The sequence below is a fragment of the Numenius arquata genome, chromosome 15, assembly GCF_964106895.1.
Source record: "Numenius arquata chromosome 15, bNumArq3.hap1.1, whole genome shotgun sequence".
Classification (NCBI taxonomy): Eukaryota; Metazoa; Chordata; class Aves; order Charadriiformes; family Scolopacidae; genus Numenius; species Numenius arquata.
Genome location: NC_133590.1, coordinates 5542971 through 5560285, shown reverse-complemented (window position 1 = coordinate 5560285; position 17315 = coordinate 5542971). Strand labels below are relative to the sequence as shown.

The 17315-nt window shown below is 40.5% G+C and overlaps 1 protein-coding gene across 1 annotated transcript in view; it reads left to right on the top strand.

The window, feature by feature from the left end:
- The window catches only part of LOC141472229 (VPS10 domain-containing receptor SorCS1-like), a 305706-nt gene that overhangs the window by 246559 nt on the left and 41832 nt on the right, over positions 1-17315 (top strand). Inside the window, exons 11-17 of the mRNA XM_074159099.1 lie at positions 1618-1720; positions 2194-2270; positions 3508-3599; positions 4608-4715; positions 5733-5850; positions 7650-7780; positions 16664-16777. Of these exons, the coding sequence (XP_074015200.1) occupies positions 1618-1720; positions 2194-2270; positions 3508-3599; positions 4608-4715; positions 5733-5850; positions 7650-7780; positions 16664-16777 (743 nt within the window). The remainder of the gene's footprint in view (positions 1-1617; positions 1721-2193; positions 2271-3507; positions 3600-4607; positions 4716-5732; positions 5851-7649; positions 7781-16663; positions 16778-17315) is intronic.

Genomic DNA, 17315 nt, shown 5'->3' with positions numbered 1-17315 from the left:
GCTACTGTCTTCAAAATGCTGCAGTGAGCTTGGAGTATGGTAGTTTTAAAAATATGTTCTGTATTTAGTCTTTTCACAACGTATAAAAATGTAAAAGGACAGAATTCACGCTCTTGCAATGCTTTTCCACTTCCTGCATGCATGTCAGCTCGATTTGGTTCCCACTCCCTCCCTGCGCCCTGAGGCTGCTCCAGCGGCTGCCCTCGCAAGGCTGTCAGTTAGAGTTAGGCTGCTCAGTACATTCCACTTGGCAGGCTGTGTTCCCTTCTGCACCACCCTGTGTCCCCTTTTCCTGTCTCACATAAGCGAGAACTTCCATCTCTCCTCACCACCCTCATTCAACTTTGCCAAAAACCCTTGCTATTCTTCACAGGGAGATTTTAATTTCAGAGTCATGGACAACTGCCTTGAGATGGGGTGGATCAGTGGTCTTCCTCCAGTGACCTATGGGGCTATAGGTTTCCTGCAGAGGAAGCCTACAAAATTTTAGGGGCTGCAGACATAGCCTTTAGGCAGCTGATATTAGACAGAAAGACCTGCCTCCTTGGAGCCTGAAGGTCCTTCTGCATATCCTCGTCTGCTCGTCTTAGAGACATGCAAGCTGAAGCATGGGCTTTGCTGTATTTGTGTTCCTTTGTGATGTCCCCCTCAATTGGGTCAGTTTGCTTCAGGTTTTCTTGCCAGCATTTTTCCACCTTCCTTCACTTAACATGTTTCATGAAGGGCTCTTCATGACGTTTGGAAGAAAAAAATACTGAAAATCCAAGAGAAGGCAAAAATTATCAGAAGTTTTCAGAAATTATCACACTAGAGATTTTGGCAATTGCTACAAGGGGATTGTAATGGCAACTGTGGAAATCTGCCTGTCTGTCTTACCTTCTTGCTCAGCTATTTATTCTGTACCATTCCTGTCTTTTCTGAGTACCTGACATACAAAATCAATAACAAATAGGTGAGGTTTCCATGGATGTATTTGTATTGAAATCTCAAAGGTCACATCCAGATGGGGCAATGAAGCATTGTTTTAAAAAACTTTTAAACTAACAGTTTCCAGTCCTGGCATTTCTTCTTAGAGCAGTGCAGAACAGAGTCATGTGTCAAAAAATACTCAGAGTCAAGAAATGGTATGACGCTGTATGGATTAAGTTGTTTCTCATGACTAATTAGTGGTGACTCAGCACCACATGGATAAGGCTACGTTGCTTCTTGTTGTAGAGATAGCTTGGGCACTGCTGCTACGAAAGTCACTTCATCCTATCTGCAGCCTTGCTTGCTTCTCAAGAGAGCTAGGAGCCAGGGGAGCTAGGTGGTCCTTACCACTACCTGCCCTTGCAAGCCGTATTGCCTCCTTTGTGGGTACAGTCTCAAAGACCTTGTCCTTGTGAGAGGGTTTCAGTCTAGTGAATCAGTTTCCCAGTGGGAACAGGTTGCATTTGGAAATGATAGCAAAACTCTCACAACAGAAGCAGGACAGTGGCTGTGTCTTTCTAAGGGTGGCTGAATGCAGCAATTAGGAATTAATACAGAAAGACACTGTATATTTCTAAGCCTGTAGAAATAGGAGCATGCATTTGATATTGTGTCTGCTTTTTACTTTTATTTCCCCTTTCTCCCTAGCCCTATTGCTCCCTCCATCTTCACCTGAAGGTCTCAGAGAATCCCTATACCTCAGGAAACATCGCCAGCCGAGACACTGCCCCCAGTATTATTGTAGCTTCAGGTATGAAACATTTAAAGTTTGCCTGTGTGTGATGTGCAAACACTGATAAAATCTTGAATTTGTCATGGGTGTGGAGGATGTTGAGTGGCTTGTGGGGTGTCACACCACCAGTACTGGGAAGGAATGCAGGTTATCAAATGGAAGTCCTTATGGCCCTTCCACTTGTCAGATGTTTTTATGGAAACTGGCCTTCAAGACTAAGATCGCTCCTAGTCCTATACTCCCATGAATGTAAGATTCAAATCAGGGCATTTCATTTACATATAGAGATGTGGAGAGCTGTACGGATTGGATCTTTTATATATATATTTTTGTCAAACTGAATGTCGTTCCCTTCCCTTCTTCCCCCTCTTTCTCTTCCCAAAACTAGAAGTTCTGTAATTGCAAAAGGTAATAAAAACATTTACTCCCCTGATTCGCTAACTCTACTGTTTCTTAGAGTGTTGCATCACTAATCGGTGCTCATCTTACAGGTAATATAGGCACTGAACTATCAGACAATGACATCAGCATGTTTGTTTCTTCTGACGCTGGGAACACTTGGAGACAGGTAAATGACCCAGAATCACAGGTTTAAATAGTAATCGTAGGAAATTGTCATAAAAGTAGATTCAAACTGTTACTTCATTTTTGTTTCTTTTGGTTCAGAGTAGCTTGTTGCAAATCTTTACAAAAGGGTAAGCGTCTGTTCCCTTCTAAGAGGTAGAGAGATCCTCAAATAAAAAGTCTTTAGACTTCATATAACAGAAAATTATTTTTATAATTCTACACAATTTGACTTCAGTTTAACCCTGTCGCAAAGAGAACAGATTAAAATATGAACACTAGGGGGAGAGAATGTGTTTCCTTTTATTCTTATACATCCCTCGTACAGATCAAACCATTTTTCTCTTTGTCCATGATTATATTTTCCCTCAGCAGCTGCAGTCTGCAGAGATTCAGCAGTCGCACTGGTCTACTCTGTGTGGGACTCATTTCACCTAAGATGAGTTGCCCAGAGTTCAGTGTCCATATAAACGGATTATTTTGCTTTGCTCTTAAGCTAATGGAGAAAAAGACAGAATTCAGTTCATCCTGTTCCAAAGCTATCTCTCCATTAATTGTGGAAAGAGACTGGATGATTAAGTTAAATCAAGTTCCTAATATTTAGTGGAATCCCACCTGTTGACAAAGCATCACTACCTTTGGAACAGGAAGTTCTATTATTCCTATTTTCTGGATGGGATATCAAGTCATGGAGAGAGAGAGAGAGAGAGTGACTTTCCCAGACTGAAAAATGCTGCTGTAGAAACTGGAGAGCAGATGTTTGCAGAAAGCTAGTACAAAAAAAAAGACAGGAAAATAAAATAGTTTAAAATATTTGATATTCCAAGAATCTAATTATTTTACAATATTTGACCCACCTTTATTTTTCCATCTACATCACTTATGTGAGATAGGGCCAAATAAAAGCAAACACATGAAGTTGTTCTTTAAACTAAAATTTGTCGTCGAAAGGAGGGAAGTTGTTGTTCCTTGCAAAAATTCATGTTTCTAACTTTCAGTCAAGCAGAGACAGAATGCATTTTACAAGGACCTGGAAAAGCTGGGGAAAAAAACCCCAAGCTTTAAGCAATAAAAAACAAACCCAGGAACTGTCTCTATACTCTTCTCCATAACTTCCTTAGCACATACCTGTCTTCTGTCATGATCGTACTTAAAGAACTATGAAATTTTCTTCATACAAAGGAAACTAGACTTAAATATATGTGCTTTTTTGCCTTTTTTCTCTTTTTTTTTTTCCCCAGATCTTTGAGGAAGAGCACAGTGTTCTGTACCTGGATCAGGGTGGAGTACTGGTTGCCATGAAACACACATCTCTGCCTATCAGACATCTGTGGTAATGACTCCCGTGCTAAATGTCTGCTGTGGCTGTCTTTTCAGATGCCAGGAAGTAGGCAGTTAGGCTGCATCCAGAGTTTTCTATAGCTACAATCTAGAAAATATCTGAGATAGAGATCTGAGATATTATCAATGAGATAGAGATCTGAAATATTAACGTATTTCCACAACTTTCCTGGTTTACCACAACTTTGCTTCTTGAGTTTGGTAATTTATGTAATACGTATCTGGATTGTGGCTTTGTCTCTTATTAAGTTCCCAAAGTACTCTTCAATAATTTTCAAAATTATTAATTAAATTGTCTTCTATGTGGCAGGCAGCACATTTGAACCAGAATTTTGTTGAATAAATTCAGGGTTATATAGCCAATTAGGCAAAAGTGTCCCCGCTAGTTAGCACTCTTGAGTTTGTATGGAAAGTAGAATATAGTTTTGTGCTGTTTTATATGATTTCCTTCCATGTCCATGCATGATTTGCTTCCACAGACATTGATATGACAGTCAGCGTCATATCAATATGTGAAACGCACAGACCCAAGTCTTAAGAAGTGGCGAGTGAGTGGTTCCAAGCTTTCCCTTAGACCCACGGCAGGGAAGACTGCTGGTCAGAAGAGGCAAAGCTCTTGGTGCTCCAGAAATATAACCTCCTTAAAATATCTTATATTTGGCACCCAAAAATAAGATGCTTAAAATCCGTTGTTTATTTTTAAAAAATCCTAGGCTACATTTTGCCCTTAAAGCATTAATCACTAACATAAATTTATTAGTTTCTACCTCTTAAGTATTGTCCATGGGTTAGTGGTATGATGTCAAACAAGCTTGATCAATGCTCTGATTTATGATGCTTCCCCCCAAAAAATATTTATTTAAAGGACTGAAAAAGCAGTATCCAAGAACAGAAGCTGCTTCCCGCTTCTCCATAGCAGCTGTAGGGGACTAGAGAGTCTCTTCAAGTAAAGCAGGAGGAGAGTAAGGATAGAAGACACTAATTCTGCTTTCTCCACCAGGTTAAGTTTTGATGAAGGGAGGTCTTGGAGCAAGTACAGTTTCACATCCCTCCCACTGTTTGTCGATGGAGTTTTAGGGGAACCTGGAGAGGAAACTCTCATCATGACGTAAGTGAGCATGCCATCGTGCTGCTGCTGGTGGGAACTGCACCATAAATACCTCACAAGGGTTGTTTATAACATAACATTTCTGGTTGGGGACCAAACCAAGTACTATCTGAAGCCAGGAGTATGCAGTCTTCTGTTGCTAAATCATCAATGTTTATCTGTGATGTGATTGAGGGAATGACAATGTGGTTCCTTGCAAGTTGTAAACCCATTATCACTTAGCTTATCAGCATGAAATCTGACTCCTCAAATTGAATGTTACTTAAAGCAGAGTTACTCTTGACAGATGAGTATTTAAAAGAAAAATAGTGGGTACTATTATAGCTGTGGTTTTGCTGCTACTTTTTTTTTTTAAACTGAGACACAGAAAAATGAAGACATGAAAATGAATGACAAAATGTTGCCTGGAGCCTGACTCATGAAAAATTATGATTAGTTTCGATGTGATATGCTGAGTTCTGCATGGTGCATAAATCTGTATTCACTCTGCCGGAAACTGTGACATTTTACCTGAGATCAGATTTGAAAAACAGGAGGAAAATTCAGTTTCTGTCTGTAAAAAATGGGCTGACCTGTAATAAACAGAATATGTGGCTTGGAAACTTACCTGAATTAATAGAGATGTATGAAGAATGTTCCCTTCAGGTTCTGATTTTAATTTCTGTGGAAGGGATTCCCAAAGCTTATAATTGAGATATCAAATTCCTATAGGTATAACTGTGTCCAGCCCTTTGTCAAAAGTCTTCTGTGTTTAGTCAGTTTGGGGATTGATGTAAGTGGGAGGATCTTGATCCACGGAATAAAAGCTACACGCAGTTTTTAAGAGGGTCGTAGATATTTAACAGCCTAAGTTTTGCTTACACTGTGTCAGTCAAGTGAAAATCAGTAGGACTGGCACTCCTGAAGTAATTAATATTAAATTGTGTAATCTTAAATTTGTGGGTGACTGTAGCTCCAACTACCAGACTCCACCTGATGCTAGCTCTCACTGTATACTCTTTCTGATGTATTCTGTAGAGTGTTTGGACATTTCAGCCACCGCTCAGAGTGGCAGCTGGTGAAAGTAGACTACAAGTCCATTTTTGATCGGAGATGTGCAGAAGAGGACTACAGGCCTTGGCAACTCCATAGCCAGGTGAGAAGCAAGGAGACTGGGATCTGACCTGAAGTAGCTAATGATCCTGCAATTGAAGCTCAGCATGATCAAATGTCTTTTCCTGTTAGTTTGGTGTATCAGATTGTCCCTTACTGTATGGGTCTGTTTTGTTACATGGGTGTGTTGGCCTTAGATTGCACTCTGTGATCCCTGAAGGATCAACAACTGCCTTTTGTGTTTCATTCTTCATGCAGGCAATTAGCTCAGACTTACCCAGAGTTGAAGAATGCAACATGGGCAGAAGCACTGCCACTGGAAGAGGCCTAAATTTCTCCACTATTATATCTCCCATCCAGTTTCCCTTTCCTTACTTCCTTTCTCTTCCTTCATCCTTCCGCATACTCAGAGCCAGTGTCTTAAGACCCTTCTAGTTGCATTCACACTTGTTTCTCCAAATTCTTGCCCTCTTAGCCTCATTTCTTACTCATTTGGTTTCATTCTTGTTCCATCTCTCTCAGCAGTGGTACTTCTGCTGTGGGAGTCTGGCACTTTATTCCCCAGTTCGTTGGGTCCCCACACCCTGTCTGTTACATCCTGGATGCAGCTGCTGCATCATTCCAGAGCCGTTGCTTAAGTGCCCAGCAAGGTACCATGCTCCACACAGTGCCTGCACCTGCCTTGGGGCACCTTCCCAGCTCTGCTGAGTTTGGCACAACAGCCTGTGTTATATCAGCTTAGAATAAGATATGGCCCAAATTCTGTGGTTATCTAAACACCACAGGCTCCACTGAAGTCTAAAGTGAGACACCCATTTATATCATCAAAGGTTGTCTTTCTGTATGTATCTTGCTGGGGAAGAATTTAATAATGAATATGAAATGAAAGTAGCTTGACTCAGACTAGCTGCTCACACAAGGCACAACTCCACACTAAAAATACCAGTTATAACTTAGATCTTTAGAAGTTGAAAATCAGCACAGCTTCCTTGAAATTCAAGGAGGCACAGCATTTTACACCAGTTGCCATTCGGGCCCTTCTGTTTCATGGGCAAATCAAAGCCATGAAAAGTTTCTATTTCTTACAGCAATTTTAACAGCATAAAAGGTAACAAGTGAGACCTCACTGTATTTTTTTCTTTACTTTCTTGTGCTTGCATAAGCAAAAATGCCGAAGAGTTTGCAGTATATCTTTGAGGATGTTGGCTTTGGAGCTTGCAGAACTATTTTAGGAAGGCTGCTATGGACTCTTGCCTTTTGATTTGCTTTCCATTGAGATTACAAGGCTGAGCCTTGTTCCCTAGATAGAAATATTTAGCAGGGTGCTGAAGATAGAAGTGAAATGACAAGGAACTTTTAGCAACCACATAGCAAGTCAAACCCTGTAAAACCTGAACTCACAGTCCATGGCAAGTATTTACATATACACATATTACCAATTTCTACTGAACAAAATTATTGCCAAAGAGATCAGACCAAAGAATAGACCTGCTCTGTGTTCTCAGATTGCAGAGGGATCAGACTGTGTTTTCAGTTGCTGTGAAACCTAATCTGTAAGTGAGAAACCGGCCTGGATCAATTGCTCATTGGCTTTGGAACGAATTCAGAACTGAATCAGATACATAAGTAACCTCAGATAATTTCTTACCGTGTATTGGAAAAGCTGTTTTAATTTTAGTTAAAGCTTCAGTAGCTTTAATTAGCCCCAGCGTACTGACATGGCATTTGACTTCCCATCCTCTTCCCTTGAGTTCCAGCTCTCATTGCACAGGCTTGGAAAAACTGGGTGATACAAATAGCCTGGCGGGCGTCAGAGAAAGATATTTTCGGTTTTGTTTCCAGGGAGAAGCCTGCATCATGGGAGCAAAAAGGATCTACAGGAAGCGCAAGTCAGAGAAGAAATGCATGCAAGGAAAATACGCTGGGGCTATGACCTCGGAGCCATGTGTGTGCACAGAGGCAGACTTTGACTGGTGAGCAATGAGCACAAGGACTGTGTGTTCTTTACCACACCAATGCAGAGCTCACTAGAGAGGCTTGCAGAGAGTAGAAATTAATAAAGAGAGTAGAAATTAATAAACGTGTAAGTGGCCAAATAGGTTGCTCCCTCATAGTGGAGGTATGTTAAAAAAAAAAAGGGAAGGTGGAAGAGATATCTGTAATTTGCTAAAACTCCCACAGAATTGACGCTGAACAGACCATTTTCAGGTCACATCTGAGCTCTGTGGAGCATTAAGATAAAAGGTCCATTTAGCACATCTAACTTCAGCAATGACCGGGGTGGCTGTGAAAGAAGTGTGTAAGATTTCACTGAATTTCACTGAATTTTTAGAGTTGGAAAGGACCATAAAGATCATCTAGTCCAACTCCCCTGCTGAAGCAGGATTGCCCAGAGCATGTTAGAGCAGATATATACAGCGTGTGTAAAAAATAAAATAAATTCTTCATACATACATATATATGTAAAAGTAAATATACGCATATGTAAAGTAGGCCATCAGCTTCTGGAAATCAAGTATCTAGGGAATTCCTGGATCATTTATTATATCTGGACCATCATTTTTTAGAGTGTCCAACAGACACTGCCTTCATGATTTGGGTTAATCTTCTGAAGCCTTTTCTCTGCTTTATGCTACGGGAAATAGAGTCCACTGGTGAGTTATGAATGGCATGATAAAATGTTCAGCTTCTAGTTTCACTTCAAGATTCCTGCTGACTCACAGCAATTTGCACAAAAAAGGCTGGGAACTGCATTATTGAAATCTCTCTATCACCTGTTTTCTCCAAGACTCAGACAGTCCTGAGCATCTCAGAAGAGAGAAATGGTGGGTCTCTGGCAGTGCTGATAAACCCCCTTTGTGCCGCACCGAGCTAGATCTAAGCCACATTACTGATTAAACCCAGAATCTATAGCATGCAACCTGAAGAGGTTCATTTCATAAATGTTTTGTTTCTTGCTATATGAGTTCACTCCAGGACCATGGAAATTTACAGCATTTCCCTTCTCATTCTCCCATAAATGTAGTTATGTTCATTTTTCTATATAAAATCACAGAATCACAGGAGACTTCCATGTGTCAAAAAAAAGTAAATTCTCTTGCACCAAACCATAAAAACGATGAGCGTACTTGAGCATTGATTCTCTGAATGTGGTTTCCTGATGATTTCCTCATCTTCCAGTGAGTTCTTTCGTAGGCAGAAGGTAGTTCAGTTCTGTGTATAGTTCCCCATTTAGGTGCCCAAAAATCCTGGATTTCAACCATTTAACATATCTCTACTAATATAAAAAAGATAGCAGCCAACCAGAATAAAAACATGAATAGAAAAGAAATTCCCTGAAGATTTTGACCCTCTTGTAGAGCACGCAGCACAGAGCTGTGCAAACGCATGCCCAGGCTCAAGGAAAGAACTGATGGGATTGACTCCCAGTCAATCTGTTAGTGGTTAAACACTCCTAAGGGACACACACTCATGAAACACTTCTGATAAAAATATGCTTTCCTTCCAGAACTTCTCTTTGTCTGAGAATGTATGTTTTTATTTCATTAAAATTGGTAGTGTGGTTTGCTACTACAAAACTTTGTTGCTAGGTACAGAACAGAAGTGCCAACATGACGTTTGCTGGGGGAAACATGCTTTTATTTCTTTTATGTTCACTTCGAGGAAACTTTCTCCAGAAGGTCTGCTGGGTTGTGAGAGAATGTCTAAGAGAAAGCTTGGATGGTTGGGGATGTATGACTGACTCTCACAGTTCACATACACCAACAAGACCCCTCAAATCTGTTGGAAGAGGCAGAATTAGGACTTTGTGAAAGTCATCTTGTTAAAAGTAACCTGGGAAAAATACTCTCAAAAATACTGCAGGTCTCTGTGCTGAGCTGACTGATAGAAAGCCTTCCTAACCTAGGAGGGCCTTCCTCCTGATGGAGTCAGTTTTGGTTTAGAGCAGACTGTTGTGATCCCCTCCAGTTCTCTCTCTCAGCTCTTGTTATTCCTTCAGTCCTCACATCTTTATCCATTTCAGCTTCCTTCCCCACCGCCTCTGAGGGAAAAAGACTGAAACATTGCTTTAAGCATCGAGTTCAGAAATATTTACCAGCGATATTCATCACTTATTTATCTACTTAATACAGTCAGGAGCATAGTTTTACATAGATTTGCCAGAGAAGCCACAGGGAATGAGAGACAGAGGTTTATCAAGGAAGGAGAAAAGAGATGACAAGAGAAAAAGCAATTCTGCTGCCTCTACTGAATTGCTCAGCCTGGTTTTATTTTGCTAAGAAAGGCAAAGCTGCTGCTGCACGGTAGCATTCAGTGCCTGCCTGGTTGAACTCTGCACTGCCCGTGCGCCCTGCAGAAGTTGGTCCAAAGAGGCATTTAGAGGAAAATCGGTGAATGAATTCTTGCTCTGGAAGGATGTCCTCTGTGGGCTCCTTCCTGCAAAAAGAAGAAGCACTTTCATCATCCTTATTCATGACATTTCAGCAGTGCTCTATTTCTCTTTTCACTGGGCAGGACTCCTAATTGAGGGAGATTGAAGGGGACATATATCCCCCAGGCAGGGGGAAGCCCCTTAGCTGACTGAATTTGATTTTGCAATCTTGAAATAAACTGGGTGGCTTTTTATATTAACGTCAATGGTTACAGGACCCGGACTTGTATACAGAATTAAAGAAGACAACCATCCCTGCCCCAGTCAGAGTAGGATTTTCTTTGCTGTTTAAACACAGAATTTGTATGGAGAAAATTTTATTATCTAAGCTTGTCAGAGCTTGGAGTAAAAAAATGTGTGGTCAGGTAAAGTAGGAAAAAAAAAGTGTTATTGCTGTTAATCCTGCGAGTGCCGTTTTATCAGTTTGGGGAAAAAATGCCAATTATTAAAGGCATAAAGATTTTATGAAGTTTTTTCCTTCTGGTGATATCATAGAACTTAAGGTTCATTTCAAATCTGTATTCAGCCCATGGTAGTCCTTTCTCAGAGAAAAGGGCACATTTGTTTATTGTATTACACAGCAACAAAGCTGAGCGACATTAGAAATGACTGTAGTTTCTCTGGCCTTGGGAACCTGAGCTCTTCTGACAGTAGATCTCTCTTAGCATGGGCTAGAACCAAAACTAGCTGGGGACAGGGCTGAGGCGACAGGTATTTGTGCTCCGTGCAGGGGCTGAGGCTCACAGCCAGAGGGCAATAGCGCTTCAGGAATAGGGGGGAGTGGAAACGTGCAGAAGCCCTCGGCAAATCTGTCCTAGCAACGGCCTAGAAACGAGATTGTCCTTCTTCATTTAATTGATTTGGGTAAATGGATGACACCCTTACTTGTGTGTTATTAAAGCATTAATTTAGCCGGTTTCCTTACATTGTGTTCCTTCCTGCCGTTTGAGCATTATTACAGCAATATCTCTTCACTAGAAACACCTCCTAGACACAGATGGAAATCTTTGGTGGTGTTCATCCTTCAGCTACCTGTCTCCCAGATCCTTTAATAGAAACTTTGAGTTAAGTGTCTCCCTGTCAGTCCTCCCTCTGAACCTACTGTCATTAATACCGAGGGCTTCTTCTATCAGTATTTCCATATCTCACACCTTCGTGGGAAGTATGAGCCTGTTGATACTGATGCTAGTGACTTTGGATAGCCAGAGAGGCACAAAGGAGCCGTAGTGCAATTGAGAATCAGGTCTATTTCTTTCACTGATGATATCAGCAAAGGTCTGGCTAGCTCTTTTTTTATTGTCTGGCACTTAAATTACAGAGCTGCCTGCTGGGTTTAGTTCTTACGCTAAAACATCAGAGTCAAGCACCATGAGAAACTGTCCTGACAAACCACGGGGAGGCAGAAGGCAGATACTGAATGTGATTAGACTCTGTTGGCTTCATGTGTTACCACTCATCAGTTCAGATGATCATGCAAGTGCCAGTTCTGAAATACGCATACATTTGCACCCTTGGGTTAACAAACTTTGCTTTATCATTGCGGTAGGCTTGGTTAGCTAACGAGTAGTCACTTTGAATGAGGTTTTTAGTTCATTTTGAATTCTTGTGAAAAATGCAGATTCACTATACAAAGTCTACAGTATATCTCTGCATCTGTAGGGGCCTGGATATCTACAAGGCACTGGAAGGATTCTGGGGATTTTAAGTTCCCTGTTAACATAAGCTGGTATAGCTTGATCCAAATACTGTGATGCAGTTATTATAATATGCCTTCATAGATCCATAATTCAAACTGCGGCTGAATCCATCCTTCTCTGAGAGAAATCCCATGTCAGATCCTGTAGAACCAGGAAGCAAGCACAGCTTCCCTTTAACACAAATCTACACTTGCATCGTACTTCAATATTAGGCAATGGTAATGGTAAATGACTGAAAAGGTGGCAAGGCTTCTCCATGGCTGTGGCTGCAGTTATTTTTTTCCCCAAGGGCTTTGGAAACTGCAGAACAAAGGTGCCTATAATCACAGCTATACCTTGATTCCACCCCATTTAATGTCTGAAAAGTTTGCGAAGCACAGCATAGGAAACCACAAGTAGCATTTTCAGTTTCTGGCACAGTCGATCTTAAGGTGAAGCTGTTAGTGTTGCGGAAGCCCTGTGATTACGTGTTAAGTCATCTCTTGATCTTTAGAAGGTACGAGCATGGCAGTCACTCATCTGACTTAACTGGCTATTTCTGTATCTTAAAAAAAGGGGGATTTTAATAATTTTGTCTGGATTTAAAGTTGTTTCATGACGTATTTGTCAGGTCTGTATTCAAACTACAAACTTCCTTAGGGGATTTCTTTTCCTTTGATTATTACCTGTGCTGCAAATAATCTTAGGTAAGGGAATTTACCATGAGCTTTGAACAGGGATACAGAACTTCTGGAATGAATTTGTATCTGTCTCTAATTGCAGACAAGAACTTTCAATCTTACTTGACTAATACAAGTAGGATTCCAGTTTAAACCAGTAAAGGTGGCTAGGGTAAAACCATTGTCAGTGAGAGCCAGATAATAGACTGCTTTACCGTGATAAAACAATCCCTGCTGGTAAATGCTCCATTCTTTTTTGATAGGTAAATTATCTATTTCACCTGAGTTCTTTTTCAGGCAGGCACAAAATATCATCAATATATGCAAATTCCAATTCCCAGTTACCAGGCAATGACTCGGCTAGCTGATTGCAGTCTAAAGCTGATGCCTTCCCCGTCTCCAGATTTTGCTGTACTGGCTCGTGCTATGGCAATCCAATTGATGCTAATGCTTGTTGATTGCTACAAAGCCTGTTGTGCCAAATTGTAGGCAGCAATTTGTTGTCAGCATGAGTGTTCTGCGTGCACCAGCCTGTAGCCAAGGAATTCATTAGATTCCAAGACTGCGGAGGTGAACGGGCGGCTGGTGCATCTGTAGAGAGATATGGAACAGCAATTCATGTCATTTACTGGGATGATATTTCTGTAGGGCCTTAATGAGCCAGACGATTTTCAAGCTTGAAAACGACACTATGAAACTTCTGTGCTTAGAACTATTTCTGCTGTGGAAAATCCTATGAATTTATTTTCCTGACTTTGAGAAATATGATCCAAGTATAGTCAAAGCTCGTGAAGTCAAGCTTGGCTTGTCCAGATGTGCAAGTACTAACAGGAAACAAAATTATGGCATAAGTCTAGATGCGTGTATAGTAAGAAACCCCAGACTGATACTACAGCATCAAATTGGACTGTGGGTACTGATCCCCCCTGAGGCAGATTTCACTGTATTATTTTGTTTTGTTTTCACCTGATTACAGAACTGTGTGTGTACAGTGTTACAGCTTTTTAATTAGTGACACATGATAACTTAGGAATACAGTGCTGCAGAGTGTTGACAAATGAATTACGAAAATACAGAAGTCCCACTTGTATGTAAATATTTGTTTTCTCTAAGCAAATCAGAATGGTGTTATTCTTCATTATGAAGTGTATTCCGCAGCTATAGTGTTCTTATTCCAACAAGGATGATTAGAGAAGCCCATGGCAGTGGGAGAATAGTCTGGCTGATGCTTCCAAAGCAATTAAGCAACATTCAGTCACTAGCATCTGAGTAAATAGATTGATGAAAATTCAATCAAAAAACTGAGGAAAAGATCATTTAGGCCATCTACTGCATTGCGCTTTCCTAGAGTATGTTCTCAATTACTTGTTGTAGCTATCCCAAGCACCATAGCGGACAAAATGTTCCTTTGGAACAGTCGTGGACTCTAATAGATGTTTAGGAGTTTTCCCAAGTGATACACAGCTTTAATTTTCTTTTGCTTAATGCCATCTTTTTAATTTCTCTTTTTTTTTAGATTACCTCAAACATTTTTTTCTTGATTCAGAAGGAAGTAGTGGATGCAGGAGTAAAAAGGTGTGACAAAATTAACAGTGTCCTGCTTTTGGTAACAAGTATAAGAAATATAACAAAATAAATTGCAAAATATTCTCTCCTTTTTTTTTTCTTTGTCTCATATTTTAGATCAGTACCAGCCTTCTTAAAATTGTTTAATAGAGTGTCCTGGTGTTACCTGGGAAAGAGATAATTTTCTTTCTAGTGATTGCTGTAAAAGGAATGTCAACAATGCATATTGGTTTAGTTGTTGCTAAGCAATGTTTGTACTTTTCAAGGACTCCTCAGCTTCTATTAGAAGCTGAGAAGGAGCATAGACAGAACAATGGAATGGCCAGTGGAATATTCTGCACCATAGATGACATGCTCAGGCTGGGGTTGGGGGGGCGGAAATCTGCGATCACTGCTCAGGAAGGTACCATTTCACCAGCTGGTGAGAGTGACTTGTGTCATTATTATTATTATTGTTGCTGTTATTTTTCTTTTTCTGTTATTGTTCTATTAAACTGCCTTTATCTCAACCCACAAGATTTTTTTTTAATTTCCCTTTCCCCTCCTTTTCTTCCTCTTCTCCCTGCCCTTCTGAGGGAAGGGGGAGAACTGTGGGAGAGGCTGCGTGGTCCTAGCTGCCAGCTGGGGTTAAACCACGACGTAGCAATTCATTGAACTTTTGTTCATGCTTTGGTCCAGATAGAAAAAGATATTTGAAAAGAAGTATTCATAACTTTATACATTATTCTTCTTGTTAATATTATTCTACAAATATAACTGATCGCAGGAAATGCTGAATCCAGTAGCCTGATAGCAGAGAGGTTCCTGCAGCTCCGTGTCCCCAGGCAGCAGCAAGGTTGAGCATTTGTGCTGATAGGCGGGCATATGCATATACACACAGTACATATATGCATATGTACATAGCTGGTGACACAGGTTAGCACAAACAGAAAACACAGCACTCACACAAACGCAGTTGCCTCATCCTGTACCCTGCTCTGGTTGATGAACATGAAATCCCATTTGTGGAAAATACGTGCACTGTAAACACACATACATTATTGATCCCATCAGGACCTGGTCTTAGACACCCAGGTTTGTCCAGTATCTGGCCCCTCGTCTACCGAGTTGCGGACAGCGGGGCATACCCAATTGCCTCATGCATAGACAAACACGCATGTGACTGGTCTCCTTATGAGCAATTTCAGAGCTATATGGTTTTACACCAGATGCTCTTCCCTGGCATGGTATAATGAGCTCCGTATCCCCATGTGCAGTAACCCTGCTCAGTGATCTGCAAAGTGATCTGGGAAGAGCCTTTCCCATTGACAATCTGGTAGGTCTCACCCCAGTCATAGGCTAATGGCTCTCCGGTGACAGCCCTGGGAGGAGCTGGGGCAAGGGCTCCGCTGGCTCTCACCAGGTTATTGAGGTTCTTCTGCCTCCTGTTTTTCCTCTCTGCTTCATTACGTATACAGAGATCAGCCTTTAATCACATAATCTAATGCTACCCTAATCCTGTTTTCCTAGAATATCAGACTACTTGATACCAAAACGTTAAAGATAATAAGCAAAAAAAGTGCTTTGCAAACAAGTGCCATTTTAAGATCAAGAGCACATTGCAACTGGAATATTGGAATGGAGTTGGTGGACTCTGTATAGCAGTTCTCAGAAATGGCATCCCATAAACTTCTCCATTATGGGCTATGGAGAAAGCTTAGTAAAAGGAATACGAATGATTTTCCAACCAAACAGTCCTCATTACTCAACAACTGGAGAGTAAACGCACATGTGAACAGAATACTGATTAAAGGGATTTTTTTGTTTGTTTATTTGTTCCACAATAACAATTTTTATAGAGTGTTTACTTGGAATCAAAACCAATTTGAAACTGTTTTTTATTTTCAGTGGAACCAAAGTAAATATAGTCATAGCTAAACCTAAATTGGGACAAAAGATTACAGTTTGACTCCTTGTTTCTAACACATGATTTTTGGTACCATTTCCTCTTCCAAACCAAAATAGAATTGAAGATCGCATACTTTTCCATTACCAAATACGCTGTAAATGCCTTCAGTTAAGAGCTCTCTCAGGTCTGTAAATTTTCCTCTATAATTCATGTGATAGTTTCCAAATACAATTAACAATTTAGCACTTCACTTTTCTAAGATATGACTGAGACAGCAGTGATTGAACATATCTTAGATCTCTGGCTTTTGATATATTTGAGTCTAGAGTTGAACCTGAGAATTATTGTCAGACTGTGGAGGGAGAACAGATAATGCAATAGCTCATGAACTACCTGGTCTGGTTCTGCTCGTTTATACTGGGACATATGTAAGGTAAATGTACCCCCCTAAAAAAAGCCAAAGTGGGATGAAGAATCTGTTGTTATATCAATAAAAAATCAGAAATCCTAGTAAACAGATTGAGGAAAATCAAAATTTGTATCAAAAGTAGAGTATGAGCCTGTATTTGTTCTTTTGGTTTTTTATGTAACTGTTTCTTTTAATGCTAAAACAGTGATTATGGATATGAACGTCACAGCAATGGGCAGTGTTTACCAGCATTTTGGTATAACCCATCTTCCTTGTCGAAAGATTGTAGCCTTGGACAGAGTTATCTCAACAGCACTGGGTAAGTGGCACAGCAGACTTTATTTAGCTAGAGCACCCATATGACTTTAACCCAATGACAGCTACAGATTGCATTTACTATAGGTGTCTCAAAGCTGGCTGAAGCCTTTGGGACCTCTTCTTCACTGAGTTTGTTAATGTGCACAGTTTGTTAAAGGCCCTCCAGAATCTCCATCATGTATGGTCCAGACCTTTCCCTGAAAAATAGTGCCTTAAAGAAACTTGGGGGGAAAACTGTAAAGCAAAGGCCAAATCATTAAAGTCTCTGAAAAGACTCCTCTTAAATCATGTGGGATCAGGTGAGGCAGAAATGGTGGAAAACAAACAAGAGGAAAGAGATAAAAAGGATGTAAATTTGAACTTGGGCCTGGATGCTGATCATTTGTTGGCCGTCTTGGAAGCCAGTCAAAGATGTAGTTTAAGTGAAGATATGGACCTCAAACTTCATTTCTGAGCAAGTGATTAAACCAAACAAAGGAACCCAAGCTGTATTTTGGCATTTTGTACAGTGAAAGATAGGCAGAATTTGCTGTTTCCTT